Here is a 21,439-nt window from a genome sequence, read left to right as displayed (position 1 = left end):
TGTCAGTGTGTTGGGTGTGACCAGCCAGCCTATTGGCTGTAAAGAATTGCACCATGGAGGTGTGGGGGGGGGGGGGGGGCTCCTTTAAAATGTCGTCATGACGACATCGCTCAGCCTACTCGGCAGAGGAGTAAAACGATGGTGTGGTGGTCTAATGGACAGTGAGGACTACTGGACACCAGCACTCGTTAATCCCGTCTTTGTAAATTGTGACACCCATAACGTGATGTAAGCTGGCAGCTCTTTGAAGTGGATGTTAAGCGTGATGTAATTCTTTATCCTTGGGGCATTTGTACACCTGTTTTAAGTTGTGGGTTGGGGGTGGGGGGGGGAGACAAATAATATTGACTCTGTTAAAAGACCTCGCATAAATGCCTTCTTAGAGTCTTCAGTTTACCTCCCTTACTGTACAACCATACTTTTGGATAGAGGCCCCGAAAGAAACCCACTCAAGCAGAAGGAAAGTTCCGAGTTCAAGATCTCGTCCAACACATTGGGCTTGACATCAGCTGTTTCGTGGCCCAATACCGAATTGCGATTCTATTCGGAAAAGATGAGCTCATCTCGGCATGCCAATCACATTTTCAAATTCACCCTCGACCTGTGATTGTCTGGTACTTTCCGCCAGCTGTGAGTGTGTGTGTGAGAGAGTATACCATGTCGGTGCAGCAGACAAGATAAATTTCGCCACAAAGCTGTTAAGGTGCTAATGCGCTGAAATCCTGGGTCAGGCAATCACAACACAGTCAGTGGCGCACTGATGTAGAGATGAAAACAAAGTGCGGGAGAGCACAACGCAAACGCGCACCCACACACACGTACGCCTCTCAGTACCCCCGTGTCGTCGCCCCCCCCAACCCCAACCCCAACATACACCAATTTTTTTTCAAACTAATCAACAACTCCTAACATACTTGTTTAAATACATGAAAATAAATGGTCTGTTGAATTTACTACATTTTCTTTGGTCAGGTGGTGGCACACACACACACACACACACACACACACACACACACACACAAAATATCTGGATACAGATCCATTTTAAGTGGATACAGTGTACTTTAAAAAAAATCTGGATTATCATCGGTCTTCAGAGACGTCGTGGCCGTGCCAGTTCGAAAGTTGGGTAAACTCAGCAAGAGTAAAATTGCACCAACCACTTGACCCCGCCACACCCCAAAAAAAGAAGGTTTTGTGCACGAGGCCCCTGGTCAATTTGAAATTAAGTTGAAGTTTGGCAAAAAAAAATCTTTTATCAGTTTCAGCAATTGAATGTTTGCGTAATGATGTTGAAATCGCGCCTTTCCTTGGGTTCGCCCCATCATCAACACAACTCTTTATCATATCTTAAAGAATTAACGGATGAATTAATGTCAACAAGCTATAGCAGAAGCAGTGATGTTCACGTGGGAATTGTATGATTTGATTTTTTTTTTTATATCACTATGACCAAACAGATATCCCGTTATTCTCTTTTTTTTTGTATGTTTGTTGAACGACTTTGCGGTTGAATCTATTGGTATTTACATCGTCTAGCATCCAAAAACACAGCCAGCAGTGTAATGCGCGGCCCTCTTTGCTTTTAATAGCATTACCCACCTCATCATAAGTTATTCCCCAGAAGAGCTTTTGCGTTCAAGGGCACAACGAATTGAATTCGTCACAGGGGAGCCAAATGACCATTTCCATGGGCCAATCTATTGCTTTACTGTATTGCATTTCATCCTCGCCGCTTTCTATTTCCTTTATTGTTCAGCCGCAGTGGCACTTTTCATCATCGCCCATGACAGGTGTTTACTGCAAAGCTCCGCTTTTCTCAAACGGTTGCGGCCGTAGCTCGGGTCTCGGCGCGTGTGCTTTTTTTTGGGGTGGGGTGGAGGGGGGGGGGGGGGTCAAAGTTATCAGCGCTCCACTCGGCTTTCAACGCACAACAACGGGTTTGGATGAGAAATATGTAAAAAGGCCGTGAAACAGTGAGAATTACAATGAAAAATAAATGATAAAATAATGAACGGATCAAAAACAAGTCGGTGTTATTCTACAAAAAAAAAAAAAAACTCTTGTTCTATTAATTTCCCATTATGCGCAAGTCGAAAACATTCTTTGATGGCGCAACAGCTGAGAAAATAGATTTCCACCCGAGATTTGATAATAATCTCTTCATCCTCCTGCAGGGGATTGCGAGAGGATGAAAACAATGATTATTTCCAACTTGTGAAGTTCTTTTAGCCCTCTTACTTCCTCAGTATCTTCCAAACACATCCGCACGAGGGACAAACAGGAATGTTTTCAGGAATCACTTATGAAGTCAGTCAGAGATAAAAAAAAAAAAAGGTGTAGTTTCTACTTTTTCAAGCAGTCCTTTAAAAAAAATGTGCGCAGATGATTTTATTTCATGCTACCACTCGATGATATAAAACTGGGTACATTCAACAAAAACTTTATTAATGTACTGTAGTTAATCAACTGAAAAAATATATCTCATTTTTTTTTATTTTCACTCACATTTGGAGACTCTCTTTCTCTCTTTCTCTCTCATCTTCCCTTTATCTGACTCTTTCCTCCTCTTCCTCACGTTTTCAGTAGCACAGTCAAAATCTGACTCCTCCGACTTTGCTTGTTCATTTCGCGCTCGCCGCCTTCCGCTAAAAGGCTTCATGTGGAAAGCGTTGCATGTTTGCAATCATAAGCCATGCGTGTTTCACAGATGGCCCGATGCTCAGACAGCACCGGGAAAAGGATAGTGCAGTATTCATATGATGCATGCGGTCAGGTTACTTATGCACAATGTGAAAAATAGATGCTAAATTACAAGTGTATTGCTTTTATGGACGACGGCTATGACATCTACCGCGACGGCAACCGGCTCCCAAGATTCGCAAAACACCGCATGACATTTCAGACTGTTTGTGAGTCAACGCGGCCTTCCTGAACCTGATGTGTGGGGTCGTTCTGTTGAGCGTGAATGTCGGGTCGACTTGTATGTACGATACGCGTTGGGGTCAACTTCAGGTGTCCCACGTGGGTTCCATTTGCACTCCAACGATCCCGATAATGGTCTTGCACCCGAGAAGAGTGACACTGGCTACGAGTCGCAGTGACAGAAAATCAACGGCTTACGCGGGGGAGCTGCTTGCTGGAGCGTGCACAGCGGCGAGCATTAGGACCGTCCCCTGTGCCATATAGCTTCTCGTCTATCTATGCATCCAGCTATCGAACTGGAAAGCCAAAGTTACATTTCAGAGTAGCCTGATAAGTGGGAAGCGGACTGCTGGAATATACTCGAAGGAACATCGCAGAGAGAACAAAAAAAAACATTGGGAGATATGCGTCTTCACGTAGCTAAGCTTTTCCCTGACAAAGCTCCTCTGAAATTGTTCTCACTCACTCTTTAGGATTTTCATGATATTTTGTGATCCTATGACGCAATATCCTTTTAAAGTTAGTCCGCAAATATCTTCCAAGACTTTTCTTATTTTTAACTATTCATTCATTCACTCATTCATCTTCCGAGCCGCTTGATCCTCACTAGGGTCGCGGGGGGTGCTGGAGCCTATCCCAGCTGTCTTCGGGCACTAGGCGGGGTACACCCTGAATCGGTTGCCAGCCAATCACAGGGCACACAAAGACGAACAACCATCCACGCTCACAACTAGGGACAATTTAGAGTGTCCAATCAGCCTGCCACGCATATTTTTGGAATGCGGGAGGAAACCGGAGCACCCGGAGAAAACCCACGCAGGCCCGGGGAGAACATGCAAACTCCACACAGGGAGGCCGGAGCTGGAATCGAACCCGGTACCTCTGCACTGTGAAGCCCACGTGCTAACCACTGGACTACCGGGCCGCCCTCTTTTTAACTAGCATGCATCAATTTCATTCGGACATATTGGCAGTACAGAACTACACCAGGAAGCGGTCCAGATCACGGATGGATGGATTTTTTTAGAACAGAAAAATGAAACATATTGTGTACCGCTGATAATTTTGTTTCAAATTTGTCGATAATCATATGTACCATATGTCCACACATACCAATTTATTGAAACGAGGCTTTTTCCAAACACATTAAACTGGCTCCAATCCTCGCCTAATTAGAGAGTGTTTCATACATTTGAATACTTTTTTCCTTTTCTTGGCTAGCCCCCCCTTCCCCCCCCCCAAAAAGAAAGAAAATCTCTTTTCGTCTGCCTTCCCACTTCCACAAACTAAACGAAATGAAACAATTAATCTTTCTCCTTTCCCTCATCCCGGCCTTCATTTTCCTCTTTATCTGCATCCTTGTACCTTTTGCTTTCCGCTATAAATTTGAAAATAACTTCTTCGCCGGCGCCAATTGTTGTGTCGTAGCAGAGTGGAAAGAAAAGAGAATCACAATCACGGGGAAATTCACATCTTTCTCTTTCGCTCTCTACTTTCATCCTGCTTCCCGTGCTGAGTAGCCATCCATTGTTCTCATTCCACCATTGTTGTCTTTTTGATCATTCCTGCACTCTCTCTGCCACTTTGTCCCATTTTCTTCTCCCTACTTAGTTTTTGGGGACGACAGCGGCGGTGGCAGCATGTTTGCCGTCAACTCCAAATATGCTGGCAAGTGTGGGTAAGAGGAGCTGCGGTATTTATCAATGTTAGCGTAGCACAAGACCAATGAGAAATACAGCACTGCCCCTCCAAAAAAATTAGTAAATAGTAAATAAATTTAAAAATGCTGCATGGAGCACTTTTGCAGCATGCACACGATATCTTTTCCATATGACAGTTTTTTTCCCAGTGGCCCAAAAGACTTTTTTGCACCTGCGCGGCTGCCTTTGTACCAAGAGGAAACTATAAATGTCTTTCTTTGCGTTCTAACGACGTCAATATCACGTCAATGTCATGTCTCAAACTGGCAAAAAGAAACAAAAAAAAAGAAGAAAGAGAAAGAAAAAGGCCAATTTGATATGAAGAACGGTAAAGACATTCCCATGCCTCGGCCTTGAAAGAGAGCGGGAACCGTCGCTTCCTCCCTGTGGGCTCCCGTCAAATAACACAATGACAATAGAAAAGGACAGGACAAGTGAGATTCCTCATTTCAAGTCAGCCATGATGGTTGAAATTCGACTTTGCTTATCCATCCACCGCCCCCCTCTCGCCACGTATCTCTTTTGCAATCCATCACCTTGCCCCCCACCCCCACATTCTCACCCCCTCATTCTTCAATCTGACATCTGCTTCCACTGCTCTGTACCCAAACATGTCATATGTGAATTGCAAGGTTTTCATTCATTAATCCCATCATTATTCAATTCATCGTTCATCTTAAAAAAAAGGTAGAAAGAGACACACCGAATGAGTCCATTTTGCCTCCAAAAACAACTTTAGAACCTGCCCGTTTATTCCCGCCATCACCAATAAATCCAGGCTTGTGCATCTGACTCGGCTGCTGAAAAGATAGATGGGAGGAAATAAGCCAGACCGCTGGCATTGAGAAACTGCAGAAGTCAAATAAGCTCACAGACGTGCGCCGTCAAAGACAAGGGAATAAGAACAATATGCGCCACCGCAGAAAATGGGGTATTGTGTCTTACCAAAGTTGGGTTTGATTCTAAATTCCGTACACATACACGGTGGTGGTTTGTGCCAGTAACTCCTACCTCATAATAACATTTGTGTTGATCATTATTAAAAGTCATTCAGGACCAGCCAATTCTGGACCAAGTCTGAAAAGACGTTTAAAAACGTCTTTGGGAGTGAATGTTGCCTCTCTCTTTATGATTATTTGTGGCCCCTAACCACAAGTCCAACTTTTCTCCTCCCTTAGCCTCCTGAAATCTTTCATTCTACCAATCAAGATGCGGCCGACACAAAAGGGCACCACGCATTTTGTTCAACCTTGACGGAGGTCTGAACTCTCTTGTTGTCCCTTCACCTGTTTGTGTGATTCCTTTTGCATTTCTATTCGAGCCACATCCTCCCGCCTTCTCTTTGCACAAATGAGCGTGATAAATCTTAAGAAGGATGGAGCCTTCTTTATATGCTGAACACACACTGCGGCTCAAAGGCAGTGGATGTTCTAACAGATGTTAAGAGCTTTTATTTAGGAGGCGAGTGGGGGCACGGGGGGGTCCAACACAGCCTTTGAACGCCACCTTCTGAACCTCCAAACAACGTTTAGAGACAGAAAAGTAGTTAAGATTTGACAAATGGACAGTCAGGTGACAATTTTGAACATGTCGTACGTTAGCACAAAGTTTGGCAAAAACTGTGATGTCATTTTCACTTGACAGAAAGCGGGAGAAATCAAGCAGACGTACTATTGCCGCTTGTGAATTTAAATCGCCGCTCAACTCCGATCCGTATGTTTGACGATTGCAGTTATTGTCAACAGAGGCACTCAATATATGCACGGTTTAATTTCATACGTGCACCTACCCGTACGTGTACGGAAGTTACATCTTCACTCCGACAGTATGTGTCACGGCATTTTTCCACACATTCATATCAGCGCTCGATGTATCATGAGCCGTTGTTTACTGTTCACTTTGCCTCTAAATCTCTTTGTGCCGCCATCTGTCTTTCACTATTTACCCGCAGCTCCCCGTGTCCCCTTTACGTGATGGGCTTCCAACCAGCCGAGCTGCGGCTATTAAGTGGATTTATGGGGGTTTTCCATCTCACGGGCAGCTATAGGAACATTACGAAGATCCTATTCCGTTGTTTTGATGCGTGTCGGTCTCATTTTTCAAGTGAGATCTGGATGTCAGCAGCATAGTAGGAAGCAAACGCGTTTTGAAAGATGGTTAAAGAGCATTGAATCATTTCGGTCAAGTGGGTGTTGTCATTTTGCAAATAAGATGCACAAACTTTGCCACAATGGAGCGTGGAAGTGAAATGGAAGTGAAGAGAGAAGCTGTGCAATGGCACACATGCTTTGTTTTGGAGACCAGCTTAAAAGAGTGCAAGCCGGGGGGGATCCGCGAGTGTTGCGCCGCTGTGGGAGTGGTCAATTATCAACATGCCGTGTTTTGCCAAATTTTAAAACGATTGAATTTGATGATTTTGTAAAGGAACCGGGTTATGCTGCTGCTCTGTAAGGTCAGCGGTGATTGGCGCATTTACATCGCCTTCCAAAGTTCCTGGGCTCAAAGCTTGGCTCAGGCCCGCTTCTACCTGTGAGGGGAAACTACATTTTTCTTTGCCCTGGAAATTGACACTCTTTGGAAGCAGTAAAACATGTCCGGCTGGGACTTTCATATTATCAGTGGCCGTTTATTATTCATGTCTTGGGACTCGAGTCCTGCCGACCTGCATGGTTTGTCAAAATCACCATCGGCCTGCTCTTGGAAGTAGCATACGGTCGAGCATATTAAATTCAAATGACAGAATGCTTGTTTGTCTGCATGTGACGTGCCTCGGCTAAATTGTGCCCATCAACACCACCGGCGTCCTAGAAAATGCAACTTTTAGGGGGGAAAAAAACAAAGTCTTGAAATTGTTGAGCGCTGGGTGAAAACAGAGATCTACAGTAAGTGGCTATTTCGGCTTAACTATTTGTCAACACATTTTTGTGAGCCACACTGTAGATCAGGATAAATGCATCCACGCTCTGTAACAAACCAGGGAACCAAAGCCAGGAAGGGCTGAAGATGCTACAAGTGTGTGTGTGTGTGTGTGTGTGTGTGTGTGTGTGTGTGTGTGTGTGTGCGTGTGTGTGTGTGTCTGTTGCCTGCAAGTGAATCAGAGGGCAGTTTGTCATGTTGCTGCTCCACAGCTCTGATCCGAGCTGACAGGTGAAGCTAAGCAAAGCTAAACAGCACACGTAACGGGGGAAGAGAGAGAGAGAGCGGTAGCGACACAAAAAGAGGGGGGGGGGGAAGAGAGAGAGAGAGAGTGAGATGAGGATCAAGCAAGCCACAAAGAAGTGAGACAATAGGGGGGGAGAGAGAAGGAGAGAGGCACAAAGTCGGCGTGAGAAAATGAGGAATTGCAAGATCAGAGCAATTAAAGATTGAGCGGGAAAGAAGCAAGAAGCAGAGAAATCTGTTTCAAGCAATTGAGATTAACTGACGGGGAGAAAAAAAAACAAGATTGGTTAAAATTGGCATTTAATCAAAGACGAGAACTCAGCGGGTACTTTTTTTTCTTCCCCCTTTCACTCCATTAATTTAGCACCGCCACTCCCCACGATTAGCAGTTGCTCTGATATGTGCCTGGCGAGAACGGTTGAATATTAAACACATTTCCGAAGGAAATTTTAAACTGAGGCTTCGTCTTTGTCACAAAAATTTAACGAGGAGTTTTCACAAAGTTCAGTTCAATTCACAAGTGACGTCTTAAAGCAGGAGTGTCAAACTCATTTTTGCTGTGGGCCACATTTTAGTGGAGGGCCGTTATGACTGAAACCATATAAATAAAGTCAACAATAAAGGTTCACGCAACTATTGTTTTGACGAATTACAAATTTTGGTCGTGGAATTTGACATTTTTCATTTGCTTTCGCGGGCCACATCAAATGATGTGGCGGGCCACATCTGGCCCCTGGGCCTTGAGTTTGCCACCTGTGTCTAAAAGGGACAGTGTGTAAAAATGTTTCACTGTTTATTATTTCAAAAAGCCCACTCTTTATTTCAACGAACTCACAAGATAACTCCCTGAAATAAAGCATGGCTGGAAGCGCAGCTCATCGTCGCTCAAACGTGATAGAAGGTGAGAATCCGAGTCCCCGAGAACAGATTGAAGGAACTCGGGAATGCAGGTGGGTGCACTCGAATGGACCGCTTGATAGATTACGACTATTCGCTTCGTCATGTGAGGGGTCGCAGACAAGATTTACTGTCTATGCGGGGTAGGGCGGGGGGGGGGGGGGGGGGGCATGAGTGAGTGATGTGTTCATTTATTTTCGAGACTTTGGCAAGGCCTGTTGATCCATTACTATATTACACTGGGCTTGACACTCCTGGCACTACATGTGAATGTGTGTGTGTGTGTGTGTGTGTGTGTAGCCTGGGACAAACTTCAATTTGTGGTTACGTCTCTCACGCCGTTGCAGAAGTTTGAGGCAAACACAACGCGATGGCAATATGTGTGCACGTGTGAACGTGCGCGATGAGTTAAACGCACGTTGGCCGCTGAGTTATTTTGACTGCTCCGCTTTGTAAGGTTGCTCTCAGTTTCACCACATGGCACTGCGGCAACGGCGTGAGCAATACTCTGTATTTGCCGGACAGGCTTATGACAACAACCGAAAAGTGACATGCGTCGTTTTAAAAGCAGAAATCAAACATTCAGGGAATACGAGCTAAGCCGCGTCTCAGTTCATTTGTAGTTCACGTTGCCTGCTAACCAGCTGCATCCTCTCAACCGCAAATAGAAGCAGTCTGGGTGACTGCCATATCCGAAATCAGCAGAATAGTCACGGTCCGATCTGACGTGCATCCTTTTTCGCTCTTTCGACGAGCCCGTGTCTCACCTTCATTTTAAAAAGTGCGCCTTGGGTGAATCACGCGGGTCACGGCCATTCCGTGCCTGAGTGTGTCATTCAAGGTCACTAAACCGCAGTTCACAAAGCAGCGTCCCCCACAGTGCACCGCTGCCAGAGTGATGCGGGGCTACCAATTCATCTCCGTCGCCCTCGACTTTGACACATTTTACATGACATGTGCAGCCCGTGTACGAGGGTTGAGAAACGCAAGGATGCAAGGACCATTTTAAAATTCTACAACTCGAGCAAGCATTGATATATCGTCTATATTTTCTGGTTACTTTGGAAAAAAAAGTGTTGCGTAACAGCTTTCTGTTCAAAGTGATGAGGCAAAATAAACACTCGGTACTCACAACCACTATTTATAAAAAAAAATACTTTATCGACCCCTAATTAGAATTTTACAATCAATACTTCATCCTGACACATTTTCCAAATGTTGCAAAGATGACATGGGTGCATAAAGCAGGTTGACAGTGAGAACGACAATCTGTGCCACCGTACGACATTTGGTGACGGATTTACATTTACTTTTATGGGTTTACCTCGGCTGCAGGGGCTTTGCGACAGAGGAAACGCTAATTGGAGACAAATCGTACACTGTATGCGGTCGTTGTGTCATGACATTTGCCCTCCGACAGTATGTAGATGGGCTTATGGGTGAGTTATTTAAGCGTGGAGACAGTAATGCAGAGCCGATAAGAACAGATCAATATAAGACCACATCATGGTGGATGACGGTGAATCACACCATCATCACAGTAATATTGATTATCATGAATAATGTCAAAAATAATGAATAATGCCTACGTGTAGGCAAATTCATGCGTGGGCTGTGCGTGCGTCACACCGCTGCATGTTTGAGAACAAAGCCCTTGAGCAAAATGAATCTTTGGGAGTGCTTTTTGTTGTTCCTAAAATAGAACCAAACCCTTAAAAAAAAAAAAAAAATGAGTGGGGGCAGTGAGTCAGAATGTGACATATGGTATTTTCTGTGACATCATCTTTACCAAACACCGCCTCCTCAGCGCTGTAAGCCTGCCAGCAACTGGTTCACGGGGCCCGCAGCATGTTAGCTTCTTTTTTGTCACAACAAGATGCACCCATGAAGAAAAAAAATAAGTCAGCTCTGCGCTACTGATTTGGGGGAACCCAAAAACATACTCCCCGCAAATCACTGGCGGGACACAAGAGCATAAAACAGTGTTCTGAAATGTCAATACAAGAGCTGACTACTTCCTTTCCGGAGATAATGCTCACTCTCTTGATTGTTCCGATGAGAGAATATTAATATGCACTTACTTCAAATATTATATAACTTACTACATATACAAACCAAAATACAATGAGTTGTGTACAATTCTAAATTTGAGGCCGATTTTCAGGAAACCCCTCAAAAAGATTCTCAGCTGGCCGATTGATTGCCCATTTTGCTTTTTACAAACACTCTTTGCATCACATTGCAATATTTTGGGGGACATCCTCCTCAAGAGAAGGACGTTAGGACAGAAGAAGAGTACACATCACGAGTCACACTGCATTGACGTTTTACTTCCAGTGGTGAACTTATTTTTACACACCCAGGACCAAAAACAACAACAACAACAAAAAGTTTAAAAGTGCAAGGGGAAATTTAGCATTGCACGTTCACTTTCAGTGATGTGTGTTCAAACTATATTACCGGGTGAAAGTGCGTGTTGAATTTTAGGTCAATGCTTGATTCCCAAAGGCGGCCCCTGTTTGGGAATCTCTTCTAGTGTTTCATGTAAGTGGCTCAGAGACAGTGCATGAGCACAAACAGGCCCTGGCGTGGCGCCCGCTCAGCCATGCCAAGGGACATTATTTGGCAGCTGTCAGCTCTAATAGGAATAGAGCAGGGTGGGAGACAGATCCAGGCTCTGTACCAAGCCTATAAGGGAGGAGCACTATCTGGCAGCCATAGCACAACTCTGTGTGCAGAAATGTATATAATCACCCCAGTCGTTGCATGACACATTTTCCAAGCAACTTTGCTCAATCTAGAAAACAGTCACTGAAACAAACAAACACAGGTAATATCCCCGAGGCTGACCGGTGACCAGTCCAGGGCGCAGTCTTATCAGCTTGATTGGGCTCCAGATTATCCGGCACCCTGAACAGTTGGTCAACCAAATCAAAATGGCTGGATGATTATTTCGAGTGTTGAAATTCAACTTTTAAAAATGTATGCGCAGGAATGGATCGTTTCCGTGACTCCCTCGGACTTTTAGAGAGTCCACTGGACCGCGTATCTGCCTCGGTGTTTGGAATGATCTGTGGGTGGTGTTTACTCCACACTAACCTGCTCTGACAGTGCGGCGTGATTCAGCTTCAGAATGCTGTGTTATATTACCCCCCCCCCCCCCCCCCCCCCCGCCAGGAACTGCACCGTGTGTGCATTCGCGTGTCTATACAATAGTGTATGTCGTATTCAATGACAATTCAAAGGGGGGCGGGGGGTGCTATTTAGCTACAGAACAAGCATGGAGCCACCACAATCTTGTGATCATGTGAAAATTTGCGCCGCGGCAGCTGTTTGTTTTCACAGTGGTTGACTCCTTCGCCCTCCCCAATATGCGATTTGCAAACTCAAGTGCGGGCGCCTTCTCGCCTCCACTCTCAAAAGCCAGAGGTCAATGTGGGTGAATGAATTAATCATGCACGTTTTTGGTCACGGCATAACAACAAGCTAGTTAAGTGTTTAGTTGGGTCACTACACTGCCTCTGGGAGCTGTGGTGGTAAAGATGGAATTGTTGTTTGTTTGGTGCTCTAACAATGTGAGGTCCAATTCAACTTCAATCGAAAGCGCTCCTGTCATTCTTTAGTCGACTAGAACACGATTACTGGAAATTTATGGGCGGAAAAAATATTTGTCACGATCCAGTTTTCTGTACAGCTTGTCTTTATTGTGGGGGGGAATGAGTTTGCATGGTACTTCCTGGACTGGTCAGCAGCCAATCACAGGGCAGATATAGACAAAAAATAAAGAAATAAATCGCACCACCAGTTTCATGGAAACCAATCGAAACATACTGAAAAACCAATCACACACAAAAATTCCAGTTTGGCACTGGTAACTTATTACACTGGCATAACACTGTTATACATGATAACTGTACGAGAGTAAATAATATACATTTTATATGACAGACCAAAAGGTCTCACTTCTTTTCCCTAATGTTAAACTTGAAATCATCTACAGGCCTTAAAGACAAGAGTAGCCACTCACGACATCTCGTTAACCTTTGGTCTGGATCTATTTCTGGGTATCCGTGATCTAAATCGGACGCCACACATCCACTTCATTCCAGTGCACAAAATTGGTCGGCTGAACATCTCATTATTTTAATTAAAAGGGAGATTAGATTCATTGTCCTTTGCACGCAATCCCCTCAAAAGCGTCGCCGCCAACCTTCAGCTCCATCAGATCAGACTGCAAAATGTCACCAAACGGCCTCAATCACTAACCGGTATCGCAGTCGCAGTTAAAAACGGAACTTCTCTCAGACATAACACTTTTTTTTAACTGATACTGATGAAAAGACTTAGATGCATGATTTTATAATAAATAGGAAATAATATTTGAGTAGCAGCTTGTTGCACGCAATGAATAATATATGAAATAAATTATTAAAAGGAACAAAAGGCTTTGAGCAGAGCTGTAAAAAAAATTTTTAATGGACTAACAGTAACATATGGTTTTCGTCTCACAATTTGAGCAATTAATTATTTTACATTTTTACTATGTATCCAACTCGTTCTATTTATTTATCTTTTTGTTGTTGTTTTTAACTCTGAGTCAAAATGACTTCAATGACTCATACTGGTCCAAGACTTTTGCAATTAATCATTTTGTATTATTTCAAAAGGACAGAAATAGCCTAGAGGAATTCAGGTAAAACTTAGCAAAGAGACAAAAAGAATGAGACTTAAAAAAAAAAAGTTTCCCAAAAGCTGAGTGATAGTCCAGACACTTCTGGGCCAGGTTCGGAATGCACGTAAAAAGGCAGACAGGTATGGGAGTGATACACCAGCCATGAAAATGAAGCATACAAGCAACAAGAACAACAACAGAAAGGAAGGGGTGGGGGGGGGCTGATTGATGCCCAAAGTGGAACACTCGGCAGATAAGATTAGACGAGGAAAGAGAAGATCTTTCCTGGGACATAGATAGAGAACAACAAGCGCTTTTAAGCATCCGGAAGGGGATGAAAACACGGGGAGAGGAAGGGGAGGGTGAGAGAAAGTGGCTCAGAGCTCCCTCTATTTGCATGGAAAATTACAGCTGGGGGCGGGGGGAGACCGATAACGGCAGTGGAAGTGGACAGAAATTAAAGAGATGAAAGAGAATCGGCAAGCGATTAGCCAATGCAAGCGAGATGCCGGCCCAAGCGCGGCTACATAACGTTCTTCATGGCTGCACTCTTCTATCTGTCCTTGTGGGGGGGGGGGGCGGGAAGGGGTGTCACTCACTGGCATTGTTTACGGGAATCACACCCCGCAGGTGTGCGTGTTGTTCATCCGGCAATATTTTGCTGGAGATTTGTTATTTTGGGGAAAGCAGGCGACATTTGTGCAACATTTCCTTTATAAATTCCAGTTGTAGTCACCAATGAAGGAGATGAACCCGTTCAGGGACGGCGGATACCACAAAGGACAGCTTATCCATTTTGTTATCAGGTTACGGGTTGTCGTTATTGGTGCATGAAAGGGTAAAAAAAAAGATGCATTGAAGGTTCAAACAATGTTGCCCACAGGAATTGGTTGGCGCAACTCGAGGGACACACGCTTCACATAAGCAAGCACAAAGGCCAATTCACTTCTGCTTATTCATTAAATGTCACTCGGGACGGAGGACACCGCAAAATGAAACGTGTACGTTTATTAAGAGAGAGAGATGAGTCGGTTTCAAAAGAGCTTTTTATCTGCTGGTGCAGGTGTGAGATTTTTTTTTTTTTCCTTGAATTGATTTAGTTTTGAGACATCCGCATCTCAACTTGTTCAAAGGCATCCGGCAGCCAAAGGCGGCAAGGGGGGGGGGTTGGGGGGGGCTCATTGTTCGACATTGGAAAACATCCAAAGATACCTTTTCTTGATGATAACTCAAAAGAGATTTCTGTTCGAGTCTGTAGATTTACGGAGAGCAACATTGGACAGCTTATATAAAGGCTGTTTGAGGGGCGGGAGGTAGAGGGGGGTGGTGTATGATAAGCCTTACCATTTAGGCCAAAGTTCTCCGTGCTAAGATTTTTCTAGCATTGACAATTCTTGCCCCCTTTTTTTTTTTTTTTGGTCTGGTTCTCCTCTTTGCTCGATGTCATGCTCTCGTTCTTCTCCTCAGGACTTTGACAGAGCTGCTGAAGCAGCCAGGCGAGGCGGGGAGTTGCGGATGGAACCGGGATACACCACCCTATAGGGACCAACGGCATCTCGGCCAGGGCGTTACGCTCCAACAACGGTCAGTCTTCACACTACAGCTCACCCTCAAACTGACAAGGCGGAGTTGGCCATTTTTGTTTTTGTTGCCATTAGTTTGGTGACAATGGGGCGGGGGGAGTAACCACACACACACACACACACTAGACAGGTTATATGTAAACAAGACGTCATTAGCCTCGTTCCAGATCCCGACCCACGATGTGAATGCTGGAGTGACCCATCTGTTTTTCCTCTTTCTTTCGACCGTTTGACAGCACAAACATTCACACGGACAAAAAAAAAAAAAAAAAAAAGCTGATTTCCCAAGGAGTCCTTTGCAATGGCGTGTTTAGTTAAAGGACAAAAAGATCCCCGCCGCGTCACATCTGCGAATATGAACTATTTGTTGGCCGGCATTTATGTCATGGATTCATTGGTGTGTGTCTGGTATGTGCCAAGAAGCCAAATCGTGCGACCAAAAGATGGTTACGTCATCAAACATCAACGTAGAAAATGATTCATATGTATCCTGTATACGTTGATTCATCTCTATTTTATGATCCTGCTTCACATCATTGCAAACACCACATGCGATGTTCACTCGTGCATGGAGACAAAAGGGGGAAAAAAAAAACAAACAGACTAACTTTCATCTTCCCACCACAGCTATAAACACATTTTGGCCTCATTTTCACCCCATGCTGTGCTTATTAGCACTCTTCTATCTTGCGCCGCTTTTCTTTCTTCCCGGGCTATCGAATTCTACCGTCTTTACTCCCCCCCTTGCCTTCTCGCACCAATTTGCTGGAGTTCTTCACTTCCATAACATCATTATCTGCAAAAAAAAATAATAACAATAATGTTTAGCACTTTGCATTTTGCAATAGCCTGCATATTGATTTGTTTTGTTTATTCAACGGCCCTAGAAGACGTACGCGGGTAATTATACCACCGCAAACATTCCACCGTGCGCTCCTGCGCTCTCGTTCATGTGTTTATTATTTTAGGATTTATGAAACTCTTTCCACTCACAAATTTGAAGCATTCCTTCTGTGCTCCTCACTAACTTCAAAAGTAGGTTACTTCAGCGTTATGCGCACAGCTTTTTTTTTTGGACGGGGGGGGGGGGGGGGGGGTGTTAGCTGCTCATATTTTACCACTATAAGAATGCAGGCTTGTTGGCAACAGGAGTCAAAGTACACAGAGATGACAGAGAGAGGCAGGAGGGATGAAGTCTTTGAGATCATGCTGTGTCAGCTGTCTACGCACAATTACCTCTTAATTAAACTCATTTAAATCCTCCGGGCCAAAGAGATGGCGGGTGCGACTGAGAGAGAGAGAGACTTGGACCCAAATAGTCCTTTATTATGTCGGAGGAATTGAAATAAACCGAGATGAAGGTGCTCCCGAAACACGCATGCGCTCGACGTAAGATGATGTATTAGCGGTCAGATGTGGGCGTGGTCTTAAGGTGCGGAAAAAAGAGTAACGGCAATCAAATGTAATCCCGAGCGATAAGAGTGTGACCAAGGGAGCGTATTACTGCAGCTTTTTACTTCTTCCGCTGCGTCTTTGTTGCTTCCAATACTTTGAGCGCATGACATCATTCGTCGACGGAATTTGGCAGCTTTTGAGCTACCACGTCGGATGATTTAAGTAATTGGCCTTAACAGGTAGAGGAGCCACAAGTCATGGGAAGTATCTGATGAACACAAGCAGAACATGGTTCCCCCCCCCCCCCCTCAAGGTTTTAAAACTGGAGTCAAATCCTCTATGCATCTACTTCACCCCCCCCCCCCCCCTCCTGAGCTCATTTTGAGCCTGAGATATTTTGCTTAAGAGATGAAGGGAAGGGATGAAACCTGCAGGATGTCAAATTTGAGGAATGTTGGGGGGGGGGGGGGGGGGGGATCACGGAAAGAAATAGGTCAGGTGATGTTACAGTTGGTGAAACAGGACAGAGATGATGAAGCGAGCAAAAAAGCCGTTTTCAAGAAAGGCTCAAGCGGGCGAGGTGAAGAGAAACAAGCAAAGGGAGAGCAAGAGAGAAGAGCCGACATGCTGCTAGCTGCGAGGGGGACAGCTGGTCAGCTGCTGCCACGCTCTCTTCTAGTGGGGAGAGCTGCCCTCAGGACAGCCACCCTGCTCTCCACACACACACACACACACACACACACACGAACCTGCTCTCGCAATTCTGCACGCCCCCGTACTGGCAGTCCATTTGCAGATGGTTGCATGTAAACTCACAAACAAACGGCACCTTAGCTCGCGTCACCTGGACACATGACAGAAAGCGGCGCGCGAGTGCACCGCACTTCCTTTGGCGGATGGGGAACAACGCTTGTGGGGGGGCAAAGAGCGGCTGGGAGTAAATGGAAGAGAGAGGAGGCCAGAGTATGATTATGTAAAAGGCGGAAAGAGAGGCAACGGGAGGCAAAAAGGGGGAGGAGCAAAGCAGGATGACTGTTCAAACGGAGCTTTGGGCGTATAGTTCAGGAAAGTTTGGATGAACTCCAAATCGGACGGCTCTTTAAACTTAACCGATGCAACAGCAAAAGCACCACCATCTGAGGAAACGCAGATCCGTGCAAGCGTCGCATGCACCGTAAAATGGAACGAAGGCCTCTAAATTATGACAAAATGAATGACGCAAGTCACTATTAAAAGATACCCGTGCAAAATGAAAATGAAATTCATCTGGTCTTATTTTTATATTTGCATATTTGAACACCGCCGCAGTGATATTTGCAAGCGACAAGTTAGGTTGAAGATGGAAGACGGAACGCGGGCAAAAGCAGAGAATGAAGCTAGCAAAGAAGACTGAGCTAGCAATCAGCGTGATAAGAAAATGAGTATCATGGGATCCCGCAGAGCGGCCGTTAAGTGAAAAGACGTAGGGGGTTGTTGTGTGGTAAGGCGTGAGCGTGTGTTTACATCCGTGCGCCCTTGAATACCATGGAGTGTCATCAGAGTGCCACATGGGGCCAGTGCCAATTATATCCTCTGTGAGCTTGTCAATGACACCCCGCCGCAGAGACAGCTTGAGACACAGAGGGATGACAGCCGAACCGAGCATGAATATATATTCGGAATTATTTCGACACATACGTGTGTGAGCGTGACCTTCGATCGAGCGTAAAAAGCAGACGACCGTGCGTGAGCCGACACGGGCTCGGCAATTTGTCTCGATGGCTTCTTATACGACTTTTATTTAGAAAGAGAGAACGAGAGGGCGCTACTACCGTTTATGTGACTATAAACAACTGGAAGCCATCACCGATGCGCCTTCGGGCCGCTGCAGACAGCTTTAGGGTGCTTAAATGTTAATGGCACACGGAAATGTAGAAATCTGGAACTTTGATGAGTTGGCATACTGTATGTTTTTAAGCAACGCGCCGCACAGCCCCGTGGATCGTTTGCATGGGTTGAGGATAAACAGTTTGCAATGCAGAGCCACAGCTATAACACCGATGGACAAAGTTCGAGATGAGATGAGATGAGATGAGATGAGATGAGATGAGATGAGATGAGATGAGATGAGATGAGATGAGATGAGATGAGATGAGATGAGATGAGATGAGATGAGATGAGATGAGATGAGATGAGATGAGATGAGATGAGATGAGATGAGATGAGATGAGATGAGATGAGATGAGATGAGATGAGATGAGATGAGATGAGATGAGATGAGATGAGATGAGATGAGATGAGATGAGATGAGATGAGATGAGATGAGATGAGATGAGATGAGATGAGATGAGATGAGATGAGATGAGATGAGATGAGATGAGATGAGATGAGATGAGATGAGATGAGATGAGATGAGATGAGATGAGATGAGATGAGATGAGATGAGATGAGATGAGATGAGATGAGATGAGATGAGATGAGATGAGATGAGAGATGAGATATGAGATGAGATGAGAGATGAGATGAGAGATGAGATGAGAGATGAGATGAGAGATGAGATGAGATGGGATGAGAAAACCTTTATTCGTCTTGCAATGGAGAAATTACCAATTCACAGCAGCAAAGTTACAAGTTGGCAGCCACTCTCAGAGCACCATTTTGAAGTCAAAATAACAAAAATAACACAACACATAGGACACAGATAGTCGTGCGGTGTCTTGCAGTCTGACAAGCTCTGCCGTAACGTAGTGTATTTCGATAGGTATGAAATTTGCAAATGGCGTTACAGCCAAGGAGAAGATGATGTGGACAGATGAAACCAAAGTTGATTTGTTTGGAAGGAACACACAATGCTATGTATCAAAAAAAAAAAAGAAGAAGAAATCCAACATCAAAAACTTCACTGCCACCGTGGACATTTGTGGCTGCTTTGCTTCCTCAGGGCCTGGACCTATTGCTGTCATGGAAACCATGTCACCATCTATCTGCCAATTAACGCTAAACAAATGTCGAATAACACAGTAAGACAACAACGACAGAAGTACACGCAAATAAATCAACATCAGAAAGAAGAAGAAATACGCCTTTCTGGAGTGCCCCGGTCAGAGTCCTCAACCTCAATCCAAAGCAAGTGATTCAAAGCAGTCATCCCAAGCACACTGCTGAACTCTAACAAGAGAATTCCTCTTTCCAATTCCTCATGACTATTGTCCACATCAGATCTGCAGCGATAGGAAACTGAGCATAGTTTCGCATAAAAAATAATAATAAATTGGCGCTATGCACCACATAATCCAATAGGGATATAAAAAAACATGCTGATGGGTGGTTAAATAAGGTGTAAATCAGCATTGCAATCCTCTACTGCATCACTGACTCCATTTTCCTCCTCTTTCATGTTTCATTTCGCCCTCTCGACTCCCTCTCATTAACAGGCCTTTGTCACTTCACCTCGGCCTCAGTTTCTCCCTCGCAGGCATTTGCTACGTTCCTTTTCTGCTATATCTCTCTGTCCCCGTCGCTTCTCCCTCCTCTCTTCTTTCGTTGATTGTCTGGCGGAGACCGAGCTGTCTGATCCTCACTCTGACCGAACACTAAGGTGGGCCAGAAATGATCGCAGAGCTCCACTGAATAGATCTGATGACTTGCTGCGTGAAAAAAAGGCACTTCAAAGGCAACTTTGATAATTTATAGGGACAGCACCTCCAAGCGATGACTTCATGGTGTACAGCGGTAAAGTCAAAAGACAATGGACTCTATTTTCAGAGATGGGGCTTGAGGAAATGCTGACCTAACCTGATTTTAGTGCAGGCGCAAGGCTCACTGTACCTGTTCTGCATCAAGGTGGGCGTTTTGAAAGCATTTAGAGCAGCACAGTCACATGTTGGGATTACAGTTCCGATGTTCAAGTTTGAGTCTTGGCTCTGGTCTTCTTCACAGGTTACGCAAACTTCATACGACCCCCCCCCCCCCCCCCCCGTCCCCCGGCCCCTCAAAAATGTTTCTCTTGTGTTCTGTTTTTATGACAAAGTGCTAAGCTTTTGTCTGATCAAGTTTTAAAAACTCATGCGAAAACTGTGAGACACAAACAAAGGCACGCTGACATTTCTGTCACCATTTTCCATTCAAGAGATATAATTACACATAGGAGGATTTTTTTTTTTCATCTACCGGTAGTTTCCAAGTTGAGATCGAACGATCAATGGCAATGTTGACGTGTCATTAAAAACAAATTCTATGTCTGGGTTTTGTCAGTACAGACAAGAAAAATGTGGAAGTGAACCTGCAACGTGACATTTTGGATGTGGAGTGAAAATACATGACATTGTGTGTGCCAAGGTGTGAGACCATTGACAGACTATTTTCCTCACTCATGTCAAGGACGCTCGACGCCTCTCCAGGGCCGGCTACACACACACACACACACACACATCATGCAGTATAGACAGTACCGCCTCCCACACACCCTCTGACAAGTAATGATAGAATGTGGACAATCGAAGCTCAATAGAGACAAATGACAGCAGAGAGGACACATTTGCCATCAACTGAATGAAGATATCATGTTTGTGTGTACCCCTTCCTATACCGCATGTGTGTATATCCTGAAGATAGTTTGTGTTAAGAGGCCGCACCAAATAAAATCTTCTGGATCCAGGTACATTTTCTAATTGGATGCGTATTCTACCTGGAAAAAAAAATATCTATCTGGGGCCAGATGATTTTATTTGGTGCAGCCACTTGACAAAATAAAATCAAGTAAATTGAACAAAAAAAATTTTCAGTGAAGCAGAAACGCGAATCTCACCTTTTCACACTCTGATGGAACTACTGAAAGGCTCTCATACGAATACTGAAATACGTTTCTGCACGCAACTGAAACATTCTCATAGCCACTGCTGAAATGCAAATTTCAGTATCGTATGTCATCCCATTTCAGTATATTAAACAAGCGGTATGATGTGTAAGAGGATTTTAGTGGTGTGTGTGTGAGAGAGCATTTTAGTCGGGCGCAAGAGAGCGTTTCAGTAGTGTGCGGTAGAGGTAATTCTGAATTATGTCCCTGCATGCTGCACGTGCAGGCAGGCGATCCGTGTCAGGGCCGAGACCGCATGTAAAGGGGTGTG

The 21,439-nt window shown here is 44.7% G+C and overlaps 1 protein-coding gene across 1 annotated transcript in view; it reads left to right on the top strand.

The window, feature by feature from the left end:
- The window catches only part of LOC127589915 (protein shisa-8-like), a 41,027-nt gene that overhangs the window by 1,368 nt on the left and 18,220 nt on the right, over nt 1–21,439 (top strand). The window contains 2 exon segments of the mRNA XM_052049252.1: nt 14,824–14,866; nt 14,868–14,940. Coding sequence (XP_051905212.1) covers nt 14,824–14,866; nt 14,868–14,940 — 116 coding nt within the window.

This window comes from Hippocampus zosterae, chromosome 17, assembly GCF_025434085.1.
Source record: "Hippocampus zosterae strain Florida chromosome 17, ASM2543408v3, whole genome shotgun sequence".
Classification (NCBI taxonomy): domain Eukaryota; kingdom Metazoa; phylum Chordata; class Actinopteri; order Syngnathiformes; family Syngnathidae; genus Hippocampus; species Hippocampus zosterae.
This window is presented reverse-complemented; position numbering and strand designations above follow the sequence as displayed.